The sequence below is a fragment of the Pieris rapae genome, chromosome 2 (assembly GCF_905147795.1).
Source record: "Pieris rapae chromosome 2, ilPieRapa1.1, whole genome shotgun sequence".
In the NCBI taxonomy this organism is placed as follows: domain Eukaryota; kingdom Metazoa; phylum Arthropoda; class Insecta; order Lepidoptera; family Pieridae; genus Pieris; species Pieris rapae.
In genome coordinates, this window is record NC_059510.1 from 1,770,630 (window position 1) to 1,792,795 (window position 22,166).

The following is a 22,166-nucleotide window of genomic DNA, read 5'->3' on the forward strand; positions in this document are numbered from 1 at the left end:
GAATTTTTTAAATATATCGATTCTTTATATTTTATCGTAATTCCACAGTTCACATTTAAACGCATATCATAAGATATATGTTATCTTGCTGTTTATAAATAACGATGCTATTCGGTCTTTAGTCACACAATTGTCATCGCTGGGACTTATTTGAAGTTTTTAGTGTCGTGAAAAATGGCTCCTGAGGTTAAATACACCAAGGTTAGTTCTTTATAATTATTTTATAGTTTTTAAGCCAATTCACAGAATTTTCGAAATTAAAATTCATTCAATATTTAATAAATTTTTGCGTATCGAAATAATTGTGGTTTTCCCAGGATTATATTATATAGAGATCGAGTGTGTTCAGCTATATGGTAATGTATGTGTATAATAAATATGCCTAAACTACTCTACAGGAGAGATTAAAAACATACATTATCAACATATTTGTTTTTATTACACAGATAAATGCCCTATCAGTATCAAATTATGATACAATATTTATATAAGTACGACAATACCTGTTAATTTTCAAAAAGAAATCATTAACCGGTCGAACTATTTATGTTTTCAATTTAACCGTCTTTACATTATATAATAAAATATATATTATAGAAGCAAAATATAATTTATTGCCTAAGTAAAGTTTTTTTGCTAGTAACAATAGTTATGTAACTTAAAATTATTAAAGTTACATAAATATATTTTAGTTAATTTTTAAAAGCACAAATGTACAAACAATAGTACCTATACTTATCTATAAAGTATAATTTGCTTTTTTTCCCACACTTATGTTGTCGTTTCCGATAGAGTTTAATAGTTCACTTATATTCGTTACAGTTGACATAAGAATCATTTAAATTTAAGAACCCTTAAGTCAAGTCAACAACGCCTAATTGTATATAATTTATAAACTGAATTTTTAAGCGATTAAAAGCCACCCAATTCCAAACAAAGAGTTTCGTTTATATGAACATCCCTCCAACAATTACTTTTAACTCGGTGCTACATATCTACATATTGAAGTCTGATCGAAGTTAAAACAGTATTTATAATATTTTTCACCTTCTTTATTTAATAATAACGAAAAATTGATAAATCGGATAGGCAATATTGCCTCACTGTATTGCGATTATTCGTATATATTTAGGTTCGTTGTAGGGTATCGGGTAATCAGTTCATCTCGTTTGATGTATCGTTTATAATTCCACTTAATAATTAGAGCACATTTCTCTTATAGACTAAAGCGTTACATGTATATGTAATATATGTATGTATATTATACTTTATACTGACACAATAGATATATATCAAGGTACAAAATCAAAGTTGGATGATAGATTCGTGTATTTGACCCGTTTATTATTTCCCGCCTACTCTGCAGCAGAGCCAGCGAAACAATGAAAGAAACGCTCTTGCAATCCTCCAAGGTATCATAGATATCTGTCCGCTTGCCATCGTCTGTAGCGAAGCCTGTTGTCTCCAAATTTGTTGGAATATTGATAGTAGTAGTTCGCACTTAATGGCAATGGAAGGACATCCATTTAAAAACATATTTACATTTTTTAAATTTTCTACCGCCCAACTAACAATCCTTTTTCTATGCGTCAAATATGCCCCGGGAATATCAAATTTGATATACAAGTTTGCGTGACTCTGAGACCCTTTTTTGACCATTATTGTAAAATTATTTTAATTCAATGTACAGGCAATAAATTTTATAGCTAGTCATTATAATAGATTTTTTTTGTGTAAATTAAATCCACTATTTAATTTATGGTACAATTGACTTACAGGAAGTGTAAATATTGCTAGTTTTTATAGCTTTATACTCTATTCTCTTTTTTCTTAGTTCAATTTCAATGAAACTTATAATCTATTATAATTAAGTTTTGTAAATAAAGGCTATTACTACTAGATATATTCTATATCTAGCCTCCAGGGGTTGAAAGATAGAGACACTTTACTTCGTAAATTCTCAGTGACGTCTAAATCAATATATTCCACAGGGATTTGTTTCTTGGTCCTCTAAAAGCATGTCAATTATCTATTAACATTAATGTTGTTTTGTTTCGTAGGTAAATAAAGACAAAACGTTAATTTCTGAGAACTTTTGCATTTTGTTTGATGTGGTCGTCTTTGTCTGGTGAGATAAAACATTTATGAAACAGATGGAGAAATCTGTGACCCTGATTTATTTTTATTTATTATAATAGTGAGATATTAAACGCATTTTTTTATTATAAAGCCGATTAAAAACAATATTTCTTTGAAATGTCGTGTTTCCTTTTTTATGTATTATCAGTAAAAAAAGTTCAAGAGCTATCACTACAAAAAAAGACCCACTAAAAAAAATATGAAAAACGAATGTGAAATAAAATTTCAGATTCTAATATTCGTATAATAATATTATATCTTGTTTTCATATGGGAAACCAAATCCTACATAAACATTAATTTGATACGTCACAGTAATATAATTTTGGCCCAATAAAAAATCTCTACGCAGTTAATAATTTATTTTTTTCACGTATGTTCTTAGGTGTTCTGGAGGCCGCATCTAAATTAGCCATGAATCTTATTCTCATTAGTCATTTTCTGTGACTTTTTTCTTCACTTAAATTTAAATATCTATTGTCATATTTTCCGGACTTATTCTTATAAGTATTTATATAACTATGTTGAATTAAATTGAAGATGAGGTGGGTGAATTGAATTCGTGTATGCGGTGATGTTAGTTATTTCGACTATGATTTCCATGTTGTTCCCACGAGAAAGTAAGTGCGTGTTTTTATTTCACCATGCCTCGTGCTGATAGAGGACGAATCTTTATTTTAATTTTATTATTAATAATTTATTTATTTATTTATTTATTTTGTACTCCTACAGCTAACACAAAATACATATAATAGCAAACAAATACACCGAGAACATAGCCACAGATGGAATACATGATACATTATAATAAAAAGATTTACAAAAAGGAACAAACAAACAAAGTATTCAATACAATTAACTAACTGATTAAATTTAATTAATGAAGCCTACATTGGTTGTGTTGTGTAATGGTGTAAAGTGTGGGTGTGTACGTGATGGTGTGTATGTGTGTCGTGCTTATGATGTAGATGATTTTGCGCTATGTATATTCTTTATACATGTTTTAACCACATTCCGCGATAACCTAAACAAGTCAATGTCTAAATAGTGGTCATTGTATGTCCGAGCAGCGCGATATAAAACTGAGTTTTTAGCGTAATTTGTATTCATGTGAGGAACATGAAACAATGTATGAATACGAGTTTTATAAACAGGAACAAGGAAAGGTAACTTTTCCAGAAGTGAGCTGCAATCAATTTTATTTGAGATAATGTCATGTAATAGTATTATATCATATTGTTAATTAATAATTACTTAAGATGTCATGTGGACCATGGTGTGATGGCTGCAGCTCCTTACAAACGTTGTGTAACACAAAAAACTTGGCGACTAAAAAGAGTGGCGTAGAGTTTATTGTTAGTTCTTCTCTTCCGTTCTACGTCCTTTATTTAAGAACTGTCAGTAAAAGTAAAATGAGAACCATTTCATATATATTTCTTTTTTTGATAAGTGTATATTGTGTTACATATATAAATAAATGACTTTGAATTTCAGTTGTTTTCGTTAGAAATATTGGAGAGATTATTTTAATGCGTATTGGGTGGAATCGGATTGTTCGTCCATTAAATGGATTGTTTGTAAAAAAAGGAAACTTGTCACAAAAAAGCCTTTTTCTATATTTATAATCGATTTTGTAGACGGTTAAAAAAATACTTGGTGTACAGCAGGGTTATAACACAGGGCCTTATAGTTTTAAATATCAGAAGGCTAACCTGTAGTCTGAACTGTTTACACACTGTATACGTGCTAATGATAATATAAATAAATATTCAATCTGCGTTTACTGCACAAGACGTTATGTGACAGAATTGCCATCTAAAGTTATAATATGTAACTACTAAACGATTACCAATAGTGTGTAGTTTTTCTCGATCTCCTTTTCTCACTCTTAACAATTAAAGCCTTTCGTGGGAATGCCTATTTATTGGGTTCCACTCTTAAATATACAAAAATATGTTTTTTTTTTCATTTTTTAACGCAAAAATATATTCAATTAATATAATGCACATGTAATGAGTAATAACGAAAAGTATTATTAGGTCCATACATATGAAATTTACGTTTTGTATGGGTGAAACAAAAAGCAGATTTTTTAAATCATCATATTTAAATCATCAAAGTATCTATGCTCTTTGGTCATCTCGCATAGGTAGTTCAGTGATCCTAAATCTCCATTCGGATGGTAATAAATCAAATCTTTCAAGGCAATATCGACTGCCTCGTCTGAGTTGATTTTTTTACCTTGCAACGAGTTATTCAAATTAAAAAAAAATGGGAATCTGCAGCAAGATACGTGGAGTACGGTGGATGTCTTAGACATTCCATTCGAAACTCCACTAATCTGTATAATGTGCAGTCTGCTGTGCAGTACAGGACCTAATATACCTATGTATATACTTACACATGGCAAAATATTTTTTTTATCCAAATAAATCTCTTCACATATAGAAATAGATTGTGTAAGGAACAAATTTCCAATCATGATGACAAAGCATATTAATCCCACTCGAAGATACTATCCGAACTGATAAAGAACTTGATTACATCGATCTTTACGTAGCAGCAAGTATTTTTGTTTATTCAAGTTTACCACATCATACATATCGTATCAGCGATAATATATATACTATAATTATCTTTGGTAACCGTACGCATAATTATTTTAAAATTACTGATTATATGCTATATTGGGGTTTTCATTCAATAGCGACTTAATAAAAATATACATACATTACTTTTAATTTATAATTGATTTTATAAAACGCATCGCAGACTTGCATTGCTATTTTAAAAGAGTACCGAGATTTGTTTACGCCGGCTTTTTCTCTCATCTTCCGACACTCTGTCTTCCCTCTATGATACAAATTTAACGACTTGGAATAAATGATACCTGTATCTTATATTCCACAATAAACATATTTTATTTTAACAATAAAACTGGCCGGCAACGCACTTGCGAGTCCTTTGGCAATGTGCCTGACTTCTGCTATTTACTTGTTGTGTCGTTCTTCTTTACCGTAATTGTTTTATAACATTTTTTATTTGTTTGTGAATTTATTTGACGTATACAGTAAATAAATAAACTGCCCTTCTTGCGCGTGTCTGTCACTATTTGTTAATGCTAGCACACAGTATTGGAACTACGTACATTAGACGCACATTATAGAATATATATAGGATTTTTCGGTTTCAGCTAACTACTAGCAGACACTACGGTACTTGCAGGCTTGTAGGATACATATTCATCGTTTCTCAGTTAATGCAGTAATGATGAATTATTCTACCAATGTTCGCCAATGAATCGATAAAATTTAACATGAATTAGTCATTGTAAAACCAGAATTATTTCATTAATTTTTTATTTTTATAAACCTATTGCATTGTGTATTTCCAGATCTTCATCAACAACGAGTGGGTGGACTCTAAGAGTGGAAAAACGTTTCCCACATACAGTCCTCATGATGGCAGCGTTATAGCTCAAATTGCTGAAGGAGATAAGGTAATATAGATACTTAACTTTTTTTTATTCGGTAGGCTGATTCCTTTTCTACACTATTAAGTATCTATGCAAGGTTATGAATTTGACCCTATTATTAATATATGCCGTCGTAGTTGGATAAAAATATAGGGTGATTATTTTCAAGAGTATGTATAAAGGTTTGGCAGATTGTCATGAAAAGTCTCATCCATTGCGTCATCAAAAATATTTATCATTTCAGGCGGACATTGATCTAGCTGTGAGTGCGGCAAAAGCCGCATTCCACCGTAACTCCGAATGGCGTCTTCTGGATGCATCTCAACGTGGAAGGATCCTATGCAAGTTTGCCGATCTTGTGGAAAGAGATGCCAAGTACCTGGCTGAGCTTGAAGGCTACGACAATGGCATGGTATGTGCCTTCAGCCGAAAAATGTTGACAAATGTGCCAAATCAAATAAGATACATTGCAAGTTTGGCGGACAAAGTTGAAGGATCGACAATCCCTATGGGTAATATTTTTATTGATAAACGTTAGTTCCTTGAAGTGTGATGGACGCTTGTTTGTAAAGTTTATGTTTAGACTGATTATACAAATGATTTTTTGAGATGTATACAAAGAGATTTGTAGACAACATATTTGTTAAATTTGTTAACAAATAGTTCGGGCCTTTTCTAAAAGAGGATTTGACATAATTTAATGTTTGTATTACTTTGAAAAGAAAACAAATAAAAATAATCAATTGTGTTTCCACCACACTATATTTTTTCCATTTAAGATTATGTATACAATTAATAAATAAAATGAAATAACTAAACCAGTATCATTTCAGTTTTCATTCCATTTCAGTTGTGTTTATGTATGACTGTTTTTATATTTAGATGTTTTAAATACTAATTTTAGATGGAGAATTATTTGCATACACACTGAAGCAACCAGTCGGAGTTTGTGCATTGATCCTTCCGTGGAACGTCCCAATTCTGATGTTTGTTAACAAAGTTGTCACAGCCCTAGCAGCAGGTATTATATTATATAAGCTTTGGTAATTAAATCAAAAAAATTTCAAACAGGAACCGATTTAGTAACATACCTGAGAGGATTAAAAACCGATAGCGATAGCGAAACCAAAAATTGTTAAAAATTTAAACTTAACATTTTATTTTAATAGTTCTAAATTTACGTCTAATGGTAGATTAATAACTTTTCCAGGGGGTGATATATTTTGTAGGGGGTTGATCAATTTAAAAACAGCCTTTCTGGCCGCCCGTAATGATATTTTTAACTTCTTTATATATAGGTGCAACTGAGTAAATTTCATGCCCATTAATTAACCGCTGATTCAAGGAACCGTAGAATATATGCCTTAATCCTTACAACGTGATATGTGTCTCATATGTAATCAAAATGTAATTACAATTACTCTAATGCATCTAAAACATTAATATGTAACTTAAATGTTCCTAGCTAAGAGCTAGTAATGGAGATTGAAGATAAGAGAGTTACCAGTTAATTACAACATATCGAATCAGTTCATACCTATAGAGTAACTTCACATTTCAGTGAATTATATGTATGCAGATTTAATTAAATACAATTAATTTTATAGGATGCACAGCTGTTGTGAAACCCGCAGAACAGACCCCTTTAACGGCATTGGCACTGACAGCGCTGCTTAAAGAGGCTGGGTTGCCAGCTGGTGTGTTGAATGTGGTGCCAGGATTTGGAGAAACTGCCGGAGTGGCCCTAACGCACCACGTCGATGTTGCCAAAGTTTCCTTCACTGGTTCATTGGAGGTAAATTATGAAATTTATAAAGTACTTATTTTAAACTATTTGTAAAATTAATGATAAAAATACGACAATACATTCAATTATTAACCATATAATTTTCACTTATACATTTTGGCAAAACACATATAAACACAGACTCAAAGAGCCTGACACAGTTTGTATATGTTTTAATTTTCTACTTTTTCCGAGAAAGGGACTTCATTAAAGTTATTATAATGGAATTTTTATTAAAATTAATTAAGCCCCTTTCTCGGAAAACGTAGAAAATGAAAAATTAAGTAATCTAGATCGGGCTTTAGCTTTCCCGCTAAGCCCGAGCGACGACTGCTCTGAAAATATCTGATCCATGGAAGAATCGGCGACCTCTGACTAGAGATACCCGAGTCTCGTCTTGTGCTATTCAACTTAGTCATATTTATAATTCTGTCACAGAATTTTTTAAGTAGCGATCTGTGCTAGAGCAAGCACCAAACCACCATTGGGCCAGTTGTTTGGTCATAGTTGAACTCGCAGTTTCTCACTTTTATTCTTAGACATAGATTGGTATATTATGTACGATCTCAACGTTTATGAGTGAGGATGGCGTAGTTTTGCTCTTTCGCGAATTTTGTAAACGTTTTTGACATTCATAAGCATGCCTTAAGTCGCATCTAAACTGAATAAATAAATTTTGATTGATTGATTGATTAATTTATATTTTAGGTCGGAAAATTAATCCAAAAAGCAGCTGGTACCAATAACTTGAAGCGCGTGACCCTTGAATTGGGAGGAAAGAGCCCATTGGTCATCATGAACGATGCTAATTGTAAGTGTATTGATAACTAAACTCACAATGATTTCCAGATAAATGTGTTCGATTAAAATATTCAAACATATTTTTCACATACAAGATAGATATATTATTTTAATACTTGAAAAAATTGACAAAATAATGCATTCTGGTGATTGTAATTCATATAAACTCGTACTCTGTTTTATGAACTTAATTGAAGGAAAGAAATGCCTCACACGTAGTCGATATTTGTAACTCAAACGTTTTATCAAAGATCCACAGGACTAAAATTGCTATATATGTTGTATATGGTGTGAAAAGTATTAACACATCATATAATGACTCCTGCAAATTGAAGTAAAATGAGAATTCTGAACCAAACATTCCGACAGTTTTAGCGTTCAGATATATGTATGGATGCCTTCACGATAAGACATTAATCGTAATTATAAGACAGTCTTAAGTCGCACTTGTCTGTGACGGCTTAACTGAGTTTGCGTAATCGCATTCAAAAACATTGTCCTTGTCAAACTAAGTCTCTGGTTTCTACTGTTTACAGTAAATTTTACAAATAACTTTTAACTAATCTGTACAAATATCTGTAGTCTGTGCGAAAAGGGAACCGTCTTTGAAGTCGTAGCAATGCTACATTACCCATTTCCCAGAAAAGTATATTATTTTTGGACATACATAAATGCAATTACTCATTTGTTCGCATTACCGACATTTTAAAATTTACTAGGCGATTGAAAAACTACATACTTACATTAAAATCTAATATTTTTTACTTTAATATTCATTTACTAAATAATTTATAAAATTCATAAAACCCAAATAATGTTTTTTGCACAGCATCATCTAATACATATATAAATATTAAAATTGGATTTTAACATACTTTGTCACATACAATCTCGAGTCTAAATCACAGATCCCAGAAGTCTTTAACAAAGTTTCAAGATAGTAAAGGATTTAAGTCTTTCAAAGAAAAAGGAATGAACAGATAACTGGAAATACAAAGAAATATATTAGAATAGAAATTGCAAGCATACATGTTTTAGTATAACCCTTCGTATAAAGTGTTTTTCATCCCAAGGATCGTAGATTAATTTCAAAGATAAGGCCAACTTAAATTATTATTACAAATGTCGGCCATTATTTTGATAGACTATATTGCTGGCCATAAATATCCTATATCTATTATATAGTAGTTAGCAGTATCCGTAGATCAGCGCGTAGTAAATTGATTCTGGGTTATATGCTTTTTGTTTAGCACATTGAAAGCTTAAACAATGGATTTAAAGTAATAAGCCTGAAACCAAAAAATTTTTTAGCAAATTTTGATTAAGTCAATATGAATGTTTGAAAATATGAATGTGTCTTATTAATAAAAAAAAACATTGTTCGGATCCTAATGGTCGGCATACAACACATTGGGTGCCGGATACTCGGATTCGGGTGCTAGGGATACCAATGGTTTAAAAAAATTAACGGGTCGCCGAGTAGGCGGCACCGCTACTATGACGCCGCTCTACTCGGATCCGAGAAAAGAGCACTTAAGGTGTTAATACTTGCTAATACACCAGAAAATTGTGAATGTCTGTTAGGCTGAGTAGGTCCTTCGCTCTAACGAAAAAAAATGAATTATGTGTCTGCCCTATATCAGCTGTGTGACAACAATAAGAATGGAAAACAGTATGTGTGTATTAAACTTAGAGATGTTATTGCAGTGGAAGCGGCAGTTCAGTACGCAGCAATGGGTGTGTTTTCAAACCAAGGTCAGATGTGTATCGCAGCATCCCGTCTATTTGTTCAATCGGGAATATACGACCAATTCGTTCAAGCTGCGGCAGCTGTTGCAAAATCTCTGAAGATTGGCAACCCTGCTGATGCATCTACCCAACATGGTCCACAGGTTAATGATGATTAGTATTTTTTTTAATATAAATCTAATCTAGAAAAAAATCTACTAACAAATAATTTGGTGAAAAAAATAGGACTTTTCCTTGCGTCGAAATATACAAATGCAAAATTCAACATACACTTTGTTTACAATACTAGTTGAAGTATGATTTAAGCTTTTGTTTTCACTAAAATACGCCCAAGTAATTCTTGAAACTTTGACTTTTAAAACTTGCCTAGCTAGGTGCTTACCTTTTTAAAACCTACATATCCAATAATAAATTCAATAAATGTCTAAAACTGAAACTCTAAAATAAGTAATTTATTAAAGATAAAGATAAAAACACTGGAGTATTTGGGTATTCCTGGAAGCAAATACAGTAACGACATTTCAGCCAGGTTAATCGAAGAATATCCTCAAAGTTAATCTTACAATTATTTCCGTATTAGTCTGAACCTTTAGTACTAATTGGAAAACTTCGAGAACAGTGCACTGACACTAGTATTACGATAACAATGTTCATCAAACAACATTTTTTTTTTATAGAACAGGGGGCAAACGGGCAGGAGGCTCACCTGATGTTAAGTGATACCGCCGCCCATGGACACTCAATGCCAGAGGGCTCGCGAGTGCGTTGCCGGCCTTTTAACTTCAAATTAAAGATATAAATTATTTTAGGTTGACGAAGAGATGATGAACAAAGTGTTGGGGTTGATTGAGAAGGGCAAGGCTGAGGGAGCGACGTTGGTGACAGGAGGAAAACGCGTCGGTAATACTGGGTACTACGTCGAACCGACCGTGTTCGCTAACGTCAAGGACGAAATGACAATAGCGAGAGAAGAGGTATATTATATGTATTCATACTTTACTATATAGTAATGAGTAAGTTTGAAAATGAAAAATGAAAATGAAAAATATTTTATTTCTTCAAAAACGGTACAAAAAAAACATTCCATGGTTGCGACCCTCAATTAAGTGTAAAAACACCTGTGTTAGAAGGCCACGCTCTTCCATAGCAAAAAGATTTTCGTACCATGTAGTTGTGATATCTGTGATTCATGAAATGAAAGAAATGTGTGGTGAGTGTGTGTGTGTGTGTGTGTATTTGTGTGTGTGTGTGTGTAGGTAACAGTGCGGTGCGTGCAGCTTTATCTAGGGTACATCAAAAGATCCTCAACTTCAGCATAATCTAATGACTTTAACCATTCAGTCACCCTATGTTTAACATCATGTTTATTTAGCATGTAGATACTAAGCCTTCCATTTACCACTTTATACAGATGCTCTGCTTGTATTTTATATTGACGCCCAGCAAAACTGCTCGAAAAACTGGTCAACATGACAACTGCATCTTTTCTTCTTTTCAAAAGATGGGCGGGATCAGGAATAATGGAACTATGTTTTCTGAGTGTTGCATGAAGAACATATAGTTTTCTAATCGACAACAGGTCACAATCTTTATACAATTTCTCAGTGGAGTATAGTCTAGGTTTAAAGTAGGCAACTTTTAGAAGAGCCCTCTGTGATCTTTCTACATCCAAAAACTTGGTTCTTGCGGCACTGCCCCATACCGTAATACAATAAATTATGATTGATTGCGCAAGAGCCAAGTAAATTGAATTTAGCAGAAGCTTGGATGCCACGTGCCGTAGGTTTTTAAAGATCCAGATAAGTTTCCTTACTCTATTACCTATTGTCTCAAGATGTACATACCACGTTAAGTGCTGATCTAAGTGTATACCAAGATATTTTAAAGAGAAAACTTTTTCAATTGTGGGACAAGAGCAGTTTTCCAGGGATTGACAGCTATATTTATGTATGTATATTTTTAGATCTGGAGGAGGTTGAGTGGATTTATTTATAGTATGGCATAAATACTTCGTCTTTTGCGTGTTTAGGGTCAGTAGATTGTGGCTTAACCAAAGATCAACTTGAGAGAGTCCTGCTTGAGTGTCGCTAACTATAGATTTCCAAGTCTTACCCGTAAAAACTATAGCGGTATCATCCGCATATGAGAAAAAGTTTGCATTTTTAAGTTGAGACATTAGTAAATCGTTAATATAGATGAGAAACAGTGTAGGCCCAAGTACGCTTCCTTGGGGCACTCCAAAAGATATGTTACAATACTGACTCACCTTATTATCTACTTTGACACACTGTTGCCTATCAGATAAATAATCTTTAAAAAGAGCTAGAGGTATACCTCTTATACCTATGTATTCCAGTTTTTTTACAAGAATCGGGACAGACACGGTGTCAAACGCCTTTTTTAAATCTAGGAAAGCTGTGAGACATTTGTTTCCTTTGTCAAGTTGTTCAACAATTAATGTACTTAGAGCTAGAACAGCGTCTTCCGTTGATTTGTTTTGTCTAAATCCAAACTGATGGTCAGATATGATGTTGAATTTATTAAGATAGTTGATCAGTCTTTTATTGATAATTTTTTCTAATATTTTAGCAAAAACTGTAAGTACTGATATTGGTCTAAAGTTGCCAACATCGTCTCTGTCCCCTCCCTTGTAAACTGGTGTCACAATAGCCTTTTTCAAGGCAATGGGAAATACACCTTGATTAATGCAAAGATTTATAAAATGAGTCAGCACAGGAACTAATTCATTTTTAGCAAGTTTTATAAAGCTAGTGGGAATAGCATCATAACCTGAAGCACTTGTACTCTTTAAATTCATTATCGTTAACTCTGTTTCTTCAAAATCCGTATCTAATAGAGCAAAAGAGTCCGGTAGTCTATTTTTTAAATTTAAATAATCAGCACTTAATGTGTTAGGCATAGGTGGTGTTGTTATTTGGTTGGCTAAGTCACTTCCAATGTTAGAAAAATATTCATTGACAAAATTTAAAGACTGTGAAGTTGATTGTTTTAAGCTAAGTAATTGTGTGTTATCGGCTTTGGGTAGTTTAGAGTAAGTAATACTATTTATAGTCTTCCAAAGACTTTTTGAGTTTTTAGCAGAAATTTCCAAAAGTCGTCTTTCATATGATCTTTTGATTTTTTTAATAAGATTATTGCAGTAATTACGATAGCGTCTGTAAGTAATTTTTAAGACATCATTATCAGGATCATTTCTTAACTGTTTTTGTTGTTTATTTCTATTTCGTATGCAGCGTAGTAAACCTGGAGTTATCCACGGTTTTATGGTTCTTTTGCTATTTGGAATAGTTATAGTTTTAGTGTTTGCTTGTAAAGACTCAGATACAGCATTTGTGAGAAGGTCAATGAGTAAATGTGGGTCATTACAAAACATTAGCTCAGATAAGTTTTTCTCGGCTAAACTAAGTAGAGCTTTATTGTAGTCAGTTTTTGTAGCATATTTGGACACATTAGAACTAGTCTTAAGATTTGACAGGAGCATAACAATCATGGCGTGGTCGGTAATAGTGGTGTTTACGACAGCAATTCGTGCAATAGTTGTACTCCTATCTAACTTTATCATAAAGTGGTCTAAACAGTTATGTAGCCTCGTCGGCAACATGTGTCCAGGCATAATACCTAAAGACACTAACATATTGAGGTAGTAGTGTCTGTTTTTCCTTTTAAGAGCTGTTTCATTTTCAGTGACTATTAGATTTATATTAATGTCTCCAGTTATTGTGATATTTTTGTGGCTTTTAATAGTTTCTAAGTGTGAACACAGCGAATTTACAAAAGGAATAACATTAGTAGTTGATGGAGACCTGTAAATGCCAAGTACAATGTGGTCCTGTAGATCAATTTGAAGGCACGACGCATCATCAAGCTTGATTTCTTTAGTATTAGCTCTATGTATGTCATTTATGAAAGCTACAACTCCATCATTTTGATTAAGTTGATCATGGGTAAAATGCGAATAAAAATTGTCAAGATGTGGAATTGGCTTGTCTTTTTGTAGTCTGCATTCTGTTAAAATTATCAAATCTGGTCTAAAATCAATAGATGCTAAAGTTATTTTAAGTTCATCCATTTTGCTATACACACTTACTATGTTTTGGGATATAATTGTCATGTCATGTTTTTTAATTGGGAGGTAGCTACATATTTCTTCTGGATCGCATTTAATTGCAGAGGCTATTTCCATGTTATCTAGGTCAGCTATCGTGTTAAGAGCCATATTTGAGTGATAAACAGTTTGCAGTCTTTAACAAAGATGACTTTTTGTTTAGGATTTCAGAGTAGTTAAGCTGTAAATAGTAGTTAGTTATTATTATTACTGATTTTATAGAGTTGGTATAGAGAAAATGGGCGCGTGTGTAATAGAGTTTGTGTGTGGGTAAATCGGTGTAGTATGGTGTGTGTGAATGTGTGTTACATAAATCAAAAAATCTTATAGTTAAGTGAGTGTACAAAGAGTTAAGCTGAAATTCAGATTGACAAGGCGACAACTTACGTATTATTATCACATTAATAACTAGTCATTGCGCATTCATGAGTTGGGTACATTGAGCTTCAGACTTGATGTTGATGATTTGAGAATTTTCGTCTCTTCTGACATAAACTTTGCCATATGCAGTCCAGCAAAACTTGTAATTTTTGCTCTTCACAAGGTCACGTGCCAGGAAATGAAGTCGAGCTCCTTTACTCGTCAAATTTTCGGAAATAAAAATAGGAACATCCTCATCCTTACGGAAACCTAAATGTTTGGCAGTGAGCTTGGACTTGTGTTTTATATTGAATAATTTACACATTTTCATAAGTTCACTCTTTGTCAAAGTCGAACCAGTTTCAACAATAATCGGTGTGTTTTTGAAACTATCCGTCTTTCCGCGGACTCTGTAAATGTCTTTTATGTCTTTTTGTGATTTCACAGCCCACAGTGTTAGAGAGCTGAACCACCATCTCAATCAGGTCTTCTTTAGATTCATTATTTTTACGTGGCACGTTTTTCAGTTCAAAGTTTGCTTTGCGGTTTGACATTTGTAAGTCCTCAATTTTATTCTCAAGCAGTGATATGTACTCATTATCCTCTCTTCTTTGTGATTCCAGGGACAAAATTTTGTCTTGTAATAGTTTATTCTGCTCTGTAAGGAGAGAGATTGAGTCCACAATTCCACGATTGGATTCTTGCACCTCTTTGAGACTCGAAACCATTTGACAAATTTTCTTGTCCGATTTGGCGAAGTGGGCAGCCATTGATTTCATCATTTCGTCTCTAAAAGTGGATAATTCAGCCATTCCAATGCTATCCTCCTCTCTCCTTCTCTTGATGCGCGTGACAGCAAAGTTAGTCGGAGTCACAGACAATTCAGGCTCAGATGATGACTTCTCTAAGGACATGTTCATATCAACAAGAGCGTTTAGGTAGGTCACGTGATTATTTTGAGTTAAGTGCCGACTTCCTCAGTGCTTTGCCCGATCGCTGTACTAGGAAACTAGAAGCCTCGAATGGTTTATAATCAAAAATCAGCGAAGCGTAGTTGTAACGGATACTTCTTTACAGCGCAGATATACCAGGGGTGCAAAAGTTACCAGTAGGTCTTATAAATTGTTCAGAGTGACGTCACGACGTGACGTATTCAGCACTTCGTCGCGTAGTTAAGATTCACAAGTACCAGGCGACCAGGAGTTACAAGGCAGTATTAGCAATAATAGTGTCGTAAGGGGTCTTCATAGATTGGACGTGATCGACGATTTCATATTAAATTATTTTCCGTCCAGATTAAGTAGATCCCCGTCGCGGGAGTGGTTCTCTCACCTAATTCTTGTGTTTGAGCGCTCGAATCACCTCCTTGCAATTGATGCACTCCTATTTTACTGTTTGAATATTATTTTACAAAAGTATTATTTTAATATTTAATTAAATAGTTAAAGGTACAGTGGCACGTTAACTCAGAGCTGAGGTCCGGAGGGAAGAGGAATTTTTAAAACAAATGGTGACTTTCACAAGTATAATACGCGTAACAGAACTAATTTGAGTGTGCGACCAACCAGGCTGCAGAAGATAAACCACTCCTTATATGGAAATTGTATTCGTTTTTACAACAAACTCCCAAGCGAAATTAGAGAATTGTCACTAAATAAATTTAAAGCCCTTGTTAAAAGTAAATTAATTAATAAAGCCTTTTATAAATGTGACGAATACTTAAATGATCCTAATCCTTGGGATTGATTTGCTCCAGTTCAAACAATTTGTATTAAAAACTTGGCGATTGAAAAGAGTGGCGGAAAGTTTCTTGCCAGTTCTTCTTACCCGCTCTACGCCCTTGACTTGCGAACTGGTTGTAAATGTAAACTTACGATTAATTTAATTCGTTTTTCTTGACGTTCATAAGTGTAAAAGTTTACCTATATGAATAAAGATATTTTGATTTAATTTGATTTGATTTGATTAATAGGGAATGCAATCCTGATCTCGCAAGATCGGGTTCGATCGGGATTGCATTGAGCATTCCCATTGTATGTCGTGCCAGTTTTTGGAATTAACTCGTAGCATATCTTTAAGCGCTGAAAAAATTAAACCTCAGCGTTGTTATATTTGAGAAATCTATTTGGTTATAAAGATAACTTAGACGGTTGAAAGGCGACGAAAGTTTCCATTGGCTTAGCAAGTATATGGTGAGGAAAAAAAATGAAACTATTATATCGCTAGATAAACTATTTTCCGTTTAAGAGCTGTTTTGCAGCAGAGATAGTTAGACAAGCTGATAAAAATTACATTCACCCTTTCAATGATTTGATTCTTCACAAGTTTACATAAGGAATCGGACAAGTTTAGACGTATATTGAACAATATTAAAGTACTAATATTTCATCGAAAATCCGCAAAGTCAGCGTTAACTAGGTGGAACGTCTCATCGGGGCGAGGCCACGACATCTCATAATTTACGGAAAATTACATTTACCACCAGCAGTCTAATATTCTCTTTCTAAACTTATAAGCGAAATTATTAAACTTTAATTACCTAAAATTTTTACGTAAATATGGTAAAAGTCCAACGGAATATGGCAACATTTTTTTTATAAATCAAATTCGTCTAACATTATTTTTTTATATCGTCAATCACATTGTAATTAAGGCAGCTAAAGTTATTTATCTCGGCTTCAGCCACTGGGCCATCTGGCCAGTTGGTTGTTGGAATAGTAGAAAATCCTCTGTTTAGGAGCATCATCCTTTCTCTCTTAATATTATGAACTTCACACTTATAAATAGTCGTTATATATACGTTATATCGTCCGTAATCTGATTTTTCTGACATATCATTAGTGTTGCTACAAATAGTTCTTAACCGAAAAAGAGACAAATTTTACCCACTTAGGGGTAATAAAAATAGAATACTACGTATTTACTATGTTTACCTACAAAAAGGTAAATCTTATTAAAAACATTTGCATACTCAAGAGACCTAACACAAAAATAACATATATTTTAATACCACGAACAATATATTGGATTAACATTAATAACTTTATTTCATTTCATAGCTGGCATCACTGCCATAAATTCCAGGTTTACAAACCTTTTTAATACAATAAGATGTTATCTTTACTTGTGCGTTTTTTACTATTTGTGATGATAAGGGACGTAATTATCACTCGCCGTAAATACATTAATGTGGAGAACCGCACTTAATAAAATGGATACATTCACTATCAAGTAATATGTATGAACTATGTTCAGATTCGTATTGAAATTGAAAAATCTGCCCGGCCAAAAGGGTCATCTCTGACATATCAAAAAATGATAGATTCTTTGGAATTATAATCAGAGTTTAGCTTGTCATAACGTGTAAAAGTTTATTTCTCCCTTACAAAAACAATACGTGAAGATTGAACGGTTTTCTTGTAATCATGTATAAATTTCAGATCTTCGGGCCTGTGCAGAACATTTTAAAATTTGAAACACTCGAAGAAGTCCTTGACCGCGCCAACGATACAAACTATGGTCTCGCCGCTGGAATCTTCACTAGCAATGTCAACACAGCGCTACAGTTCAGCAAGCACGTGGAATCTGGCAATGTTTGGTATGAACACTTTTATATGAACCTTTTTTAGGGCCAAGGTTGCCTTAGTGGCTTCAGCGACTCTCTTCCCTAAGGACGTAGGTTCAACTCCGGCTTTGCACCAATGGATGTTCTTTCTCTCTACGCAGTTAACATTCGCTCGAACGGTGAAAAAAAATCGTGAGGAAACTGGCTTGCTTTAAATCCAAGATGTCGACGGCGTGTGTCAGGAGCACAGGAGGCTCACCTACTTGTCTATTAGCTTGACAAATCACCATAAAACTGATATAGAAATCTGAGACCCAGTAATAATTAGGGTTGTAGCGATATCATTTCTTTATTATATTTTATTACTTTAATACATTATGTAATTTCATAGATTATGATTAAGGGCCTGTTCAACAATATATGGATAAAGTGTCAAATAGCTATGCAACACATAAATTATTCGAAAGATTCCAAATAAGATACTTCACTTTTCATGACGTATAGCGCTATCTGATAGTCGTGAAACGCAAAAATACTATTTATCCTACCAATAAGTAACAAATAGCTTATTTGGAACTTATCCGGACATTGTGAAACAGGCCCTAAACCTATCAATAAATGTAACAGACACTCGCAAAATTTCAAATAAACCGAAACCTCCTTTTGATAATACACGTCGAGCGAGTTTGCTTATCTTGCCGAAGCGGCGTACACATTATTTGAAGAATTCTATTAAGTATGAGGGTGTGAAATTATTTAATCAATTACCGTCGCAAATTCGCAATATTAGCGCGTTTAACAAATTCAAAAGGGCACTAAATGTCTCAGACACACATGTCAGAGTGAACCTAAAAGATAAAATTGGGACGGCTAAGTGCGATGTGTATCTCGCTTGTATATTAAGTTTCTCATGTAAATTAAATATAATGAGAAAAAAGCTCTTTAAACATGAACATTGATTTAACTTTTTGACGACGCGTCGCGACGAAAGATTTTATTCGGCCTTATGTATGTGCGATCCATTAAAATATTTTTTAAACAAATACTTTACCATCCTTGTGTCGATTATCAATTTTTGAATTTACCAAGTTTGCCTTCCAGTGTGAGAAAGTGGGAATAGCAGATATAAAGAAACCTCCATTGGTTGAGTTTGTACGCTCGATATCATATCTGAATTAAATTGATAACCATTCAATATGTATAATTAAAAAACTAGCCTACTTCCGAGGTCAGCACAATTGGGGCATATTAAAATTGGAGTCCTTATTCACATAGCGGGTTATATTTAAATAAATCGTTGATTTGCCTTATCGTGCGAAGTAAATGCATGCGTTCCCACATTAACGCTTCATTAAACTTCTGCAAATTGTTTCTCAAGATATAATCCATGTCAGGTTTGTTTCTGTAATGTGCTGTTTCTTTAGCGATTCTAAAGCAATGTTTTTCTTACAGGGTGAACACCTACCTTGCCCTCGGCCCTCAAGCACCATTTGGAGGTTTTAAGGACTCTGGAATCGGGCGTGAATTGTAAGTATTATCTATTTATTTTAAAGTTTTCTTACATATATCTATATTATAAAAGGTGTGTCTTTTATATATGCAAAGACAAAAAAGTGTGGCACTTGGAGACTGCCGTGGTAAAGCTATTGCATAGCATTTTTTATCAACTTGTGCAAGTATTTACAAAGGCATTTTTGTCTTTTATATTAATTCCATCTACCACTCAACTAGACTCACGCCTATATGGTCTGTCTCACTCTTACGCGTATTGGTTGCACCGGCCACGTTTACACTACGTCACCGATCTCGTTAGCGAGATGTGAATACGCAGTATGCGTTCTATCCCACTCTAACGCAAATTGGCCGCACCTATATTGCGTTTTTATTTTCGTTACGGGATTTCTTGATTCGGTCGCCGTACTAAAATCTATGCAATAGCTTAAAACAGATTAAATTGATTAAAATCATATACGAAACAGAAAACATAAGTAAATACTTATGTCTTTATAATTTGTGATATAGTCAGCTAAAGTCCAAACCATTGGCGAATTACGCAATAATTAATACCAAAAATATTTAGTACGAGGCACATGGAACAATTGTAAATATCACATGCGGGGGAGGGATTCTTAGATAAATTAACGACAGCAAATAGGGGCTATCTATCCGCTGATTAAGAATAGCGTGCAAAAATAATAAGTCTGAGGAATTACACAAACCTTTTTTGTATATTTTGACCAGATGAAACTTGCATACTATTGTATAAATAACTAGTAACTATTTTATTTAATTGATAATTCTTTTGGCGTTTAATTAAGTTCCTTTTAATTTTTTTAAATTTCCTCTCAAACATTTCATTAAAATAAGTTTAATTCGCTTCATACTAGTATTTTTTATCTGTGTGTCATTCTGTCATTATTATTCTTTTAGTCATTTTCAACCATCTTATTGTCTGAAGGAAATTTACATATTATGTGTTTTAATTAACAGTAATTTGTTATTGTCATATCTGCGGAGAATTAGACATTCTTAAATTGATTTGCCTAGTTTTAAATATTGTATCTTATATTTTTTCTTTTCTCAGAGGATCAGACAGTCTGCAAGAATACTTGGAAGTGAAAACTGTTACCATGGCGCTACCCAAGAAAATCTAATTTATAAATCGTTATTTAATTAAATATATTTCACTCAAAAACACGTTGTTTGATTGACAACTGTAATGAATTCAACATTCATAATTTAATTTGTACGTGGAAAGAATCTTAATTTATTCCTATTTTCGTTTCTTCCTATTTGAAATATTTAATAAGTTAAGGAAGTGTATTTGTTGGGACATGGATATAAAAAGTATAATCATACATGTATTTGTTTTAATGAAGAAAGAAATAACATAATACATAAAAATATATCTAATAACTAAACTTAAAATTTAATTATTAAAAAAGTATAATTACATAAAGGCCGGAAATGCACACGCGAGCCCTCTGGCATTAATAGTGTCAATAGGCGATTTAAAATGGACAATTTAAAATAAATTGTAAAATCATATCAAGTGAATTTCATTGTTTTGTCAACATCAACTCGAGATTGGAGCATACTCGTCTCATTGTACAAGTACGAATAAAAGTTTCGAAATACGAAATTCAATAATATATAAGAACCTTACATCGGAATATGTGTAACAAACAGGCTATTTTATATTACAATTAATCTTTTATCTGATCAAACATTATTTATAGAACAGGCTCATCTGATGTTAAGTAATCCCGCTAAGAACCCTCTAAATTCCTGAAGGCTCGCGAGTGTGTGGCCGGCGTTTTCGGAATTGGTAACATAATATAACGTACTCGACGTCAGTTAGAATTGTTTGTTTAGAAGCTTCGTGATTTTTAATTGACGCGTTTAAAATTATAATACGAAACATGTATGTAATTATAAATAATAAGATCAGAATATACATATTATACGTTTATGTAACATAAAAAAAAAACTGCCACTGGGGCCTTTGGGCCGAACAGTTTCCTTCCACATGTCTGTTGTTTCCACAGTAATGTAAGTTTCTATTTCACCATGCCATCGACGACATTAAAAGCTATTATTAATATGGGGTTACAATTAAATAAAAACTCTTTACAATTAAAAAAAAGTACAAAGAGATTGCCAGTTTGTAGAACTCCTTAGACTTTTGGACAGTGCCGATATATGTTAAAGCGTTTCCTTTGTTTACTTAGTTTTCGTACGTAGTATACATTGCTACCAACACAAGGTATACTCAACATAAATGCTAACAAATTATATTTGATTTTCCTCGCCTTTCCTTAGAACGCTCACTTATAATTAAGACTCATAAATTGGTTTTAATGTTTATTATTACTTTTACAATGAGTTACAAATATTTCTGTAGTTGGTTTAAATCATTCATTTTCAAAGGACATATTAACAAGGCACTTGCAAGCTAAGTATTAAAAAAATTAAACTAGTTGCCTCTATCAAAAGGTGTCATATGGAGAAGAATGGGCAGGAAAGTGCATACTTACTCTTTAAAAAAAGTTTTTATAATATTCTGTTTACATTAATTTGATAATTATGTGTGAGAACTGAAAACCATGTACCTAGAACAAAAACTACTATACTAAAACAACGCGCATGATGTTATAAAAAAATCC

The 22,166-nt window shown here is 33.1% G+C and overlaps 1 protein-coding gene across 1 annotated transcript; it reads left to right on the forward strand.

Moving 5' to 3' along the window:
• Positions 1-76: 76 nt before the first annotated feature.
• LOC110999476 (aldehyde dehydrogenase 1A1-like) lies at positions 77-20,695 on the forward strand. Its single transcript, XM_045632383.1, has 11 exons — positions 77-201; positions 5,533-5,637; positions 5,858-6,125; positions 6,518-6,634; positions 7,221-7,408; positions 8,108-8,210; positions 9,908-10,092; positions 10,759-10,923; positions 17,876-18,033; positions 19,453-19,527; positions 20,585-20,695. The coding sequence occupies exons 1-11, from the start codon at positions 175-177 to the stop codon at positions 20,652-20,654; spliced, it is 1,461 nt and encodes a 486-aa protein (XP_045488339.1). The 5' UTR covers positions 77-174; the 3' UTR covers positions 20,655-20,695.
• The last annotated feature ends 1,471 nt before the right edge of the window (positions 20,696-22,166 follow it).

Bases quoted from the DNA above. Each gene is read 5' to 3' on its own strand.
- LOC110999476 (XM_045632383.1), top strand. From the start codon at position 175: ATGGCTCCTGAGGTTAAATACACCAAG. The intron at 6,126-6,517 runs GTAATATTTTTA...TACTAATTTTAG, and splicing joins AGGATCGACAATCCCTATGG to ATGGAGAATTATTTGCATAC. The intron at 10,093-10,758 runs GTTAATGATGAT...AAATTATTTTAG, and splicing joins CTACCCAACATGGTCCACAG to GTTGACGAAGAGATGATGAA.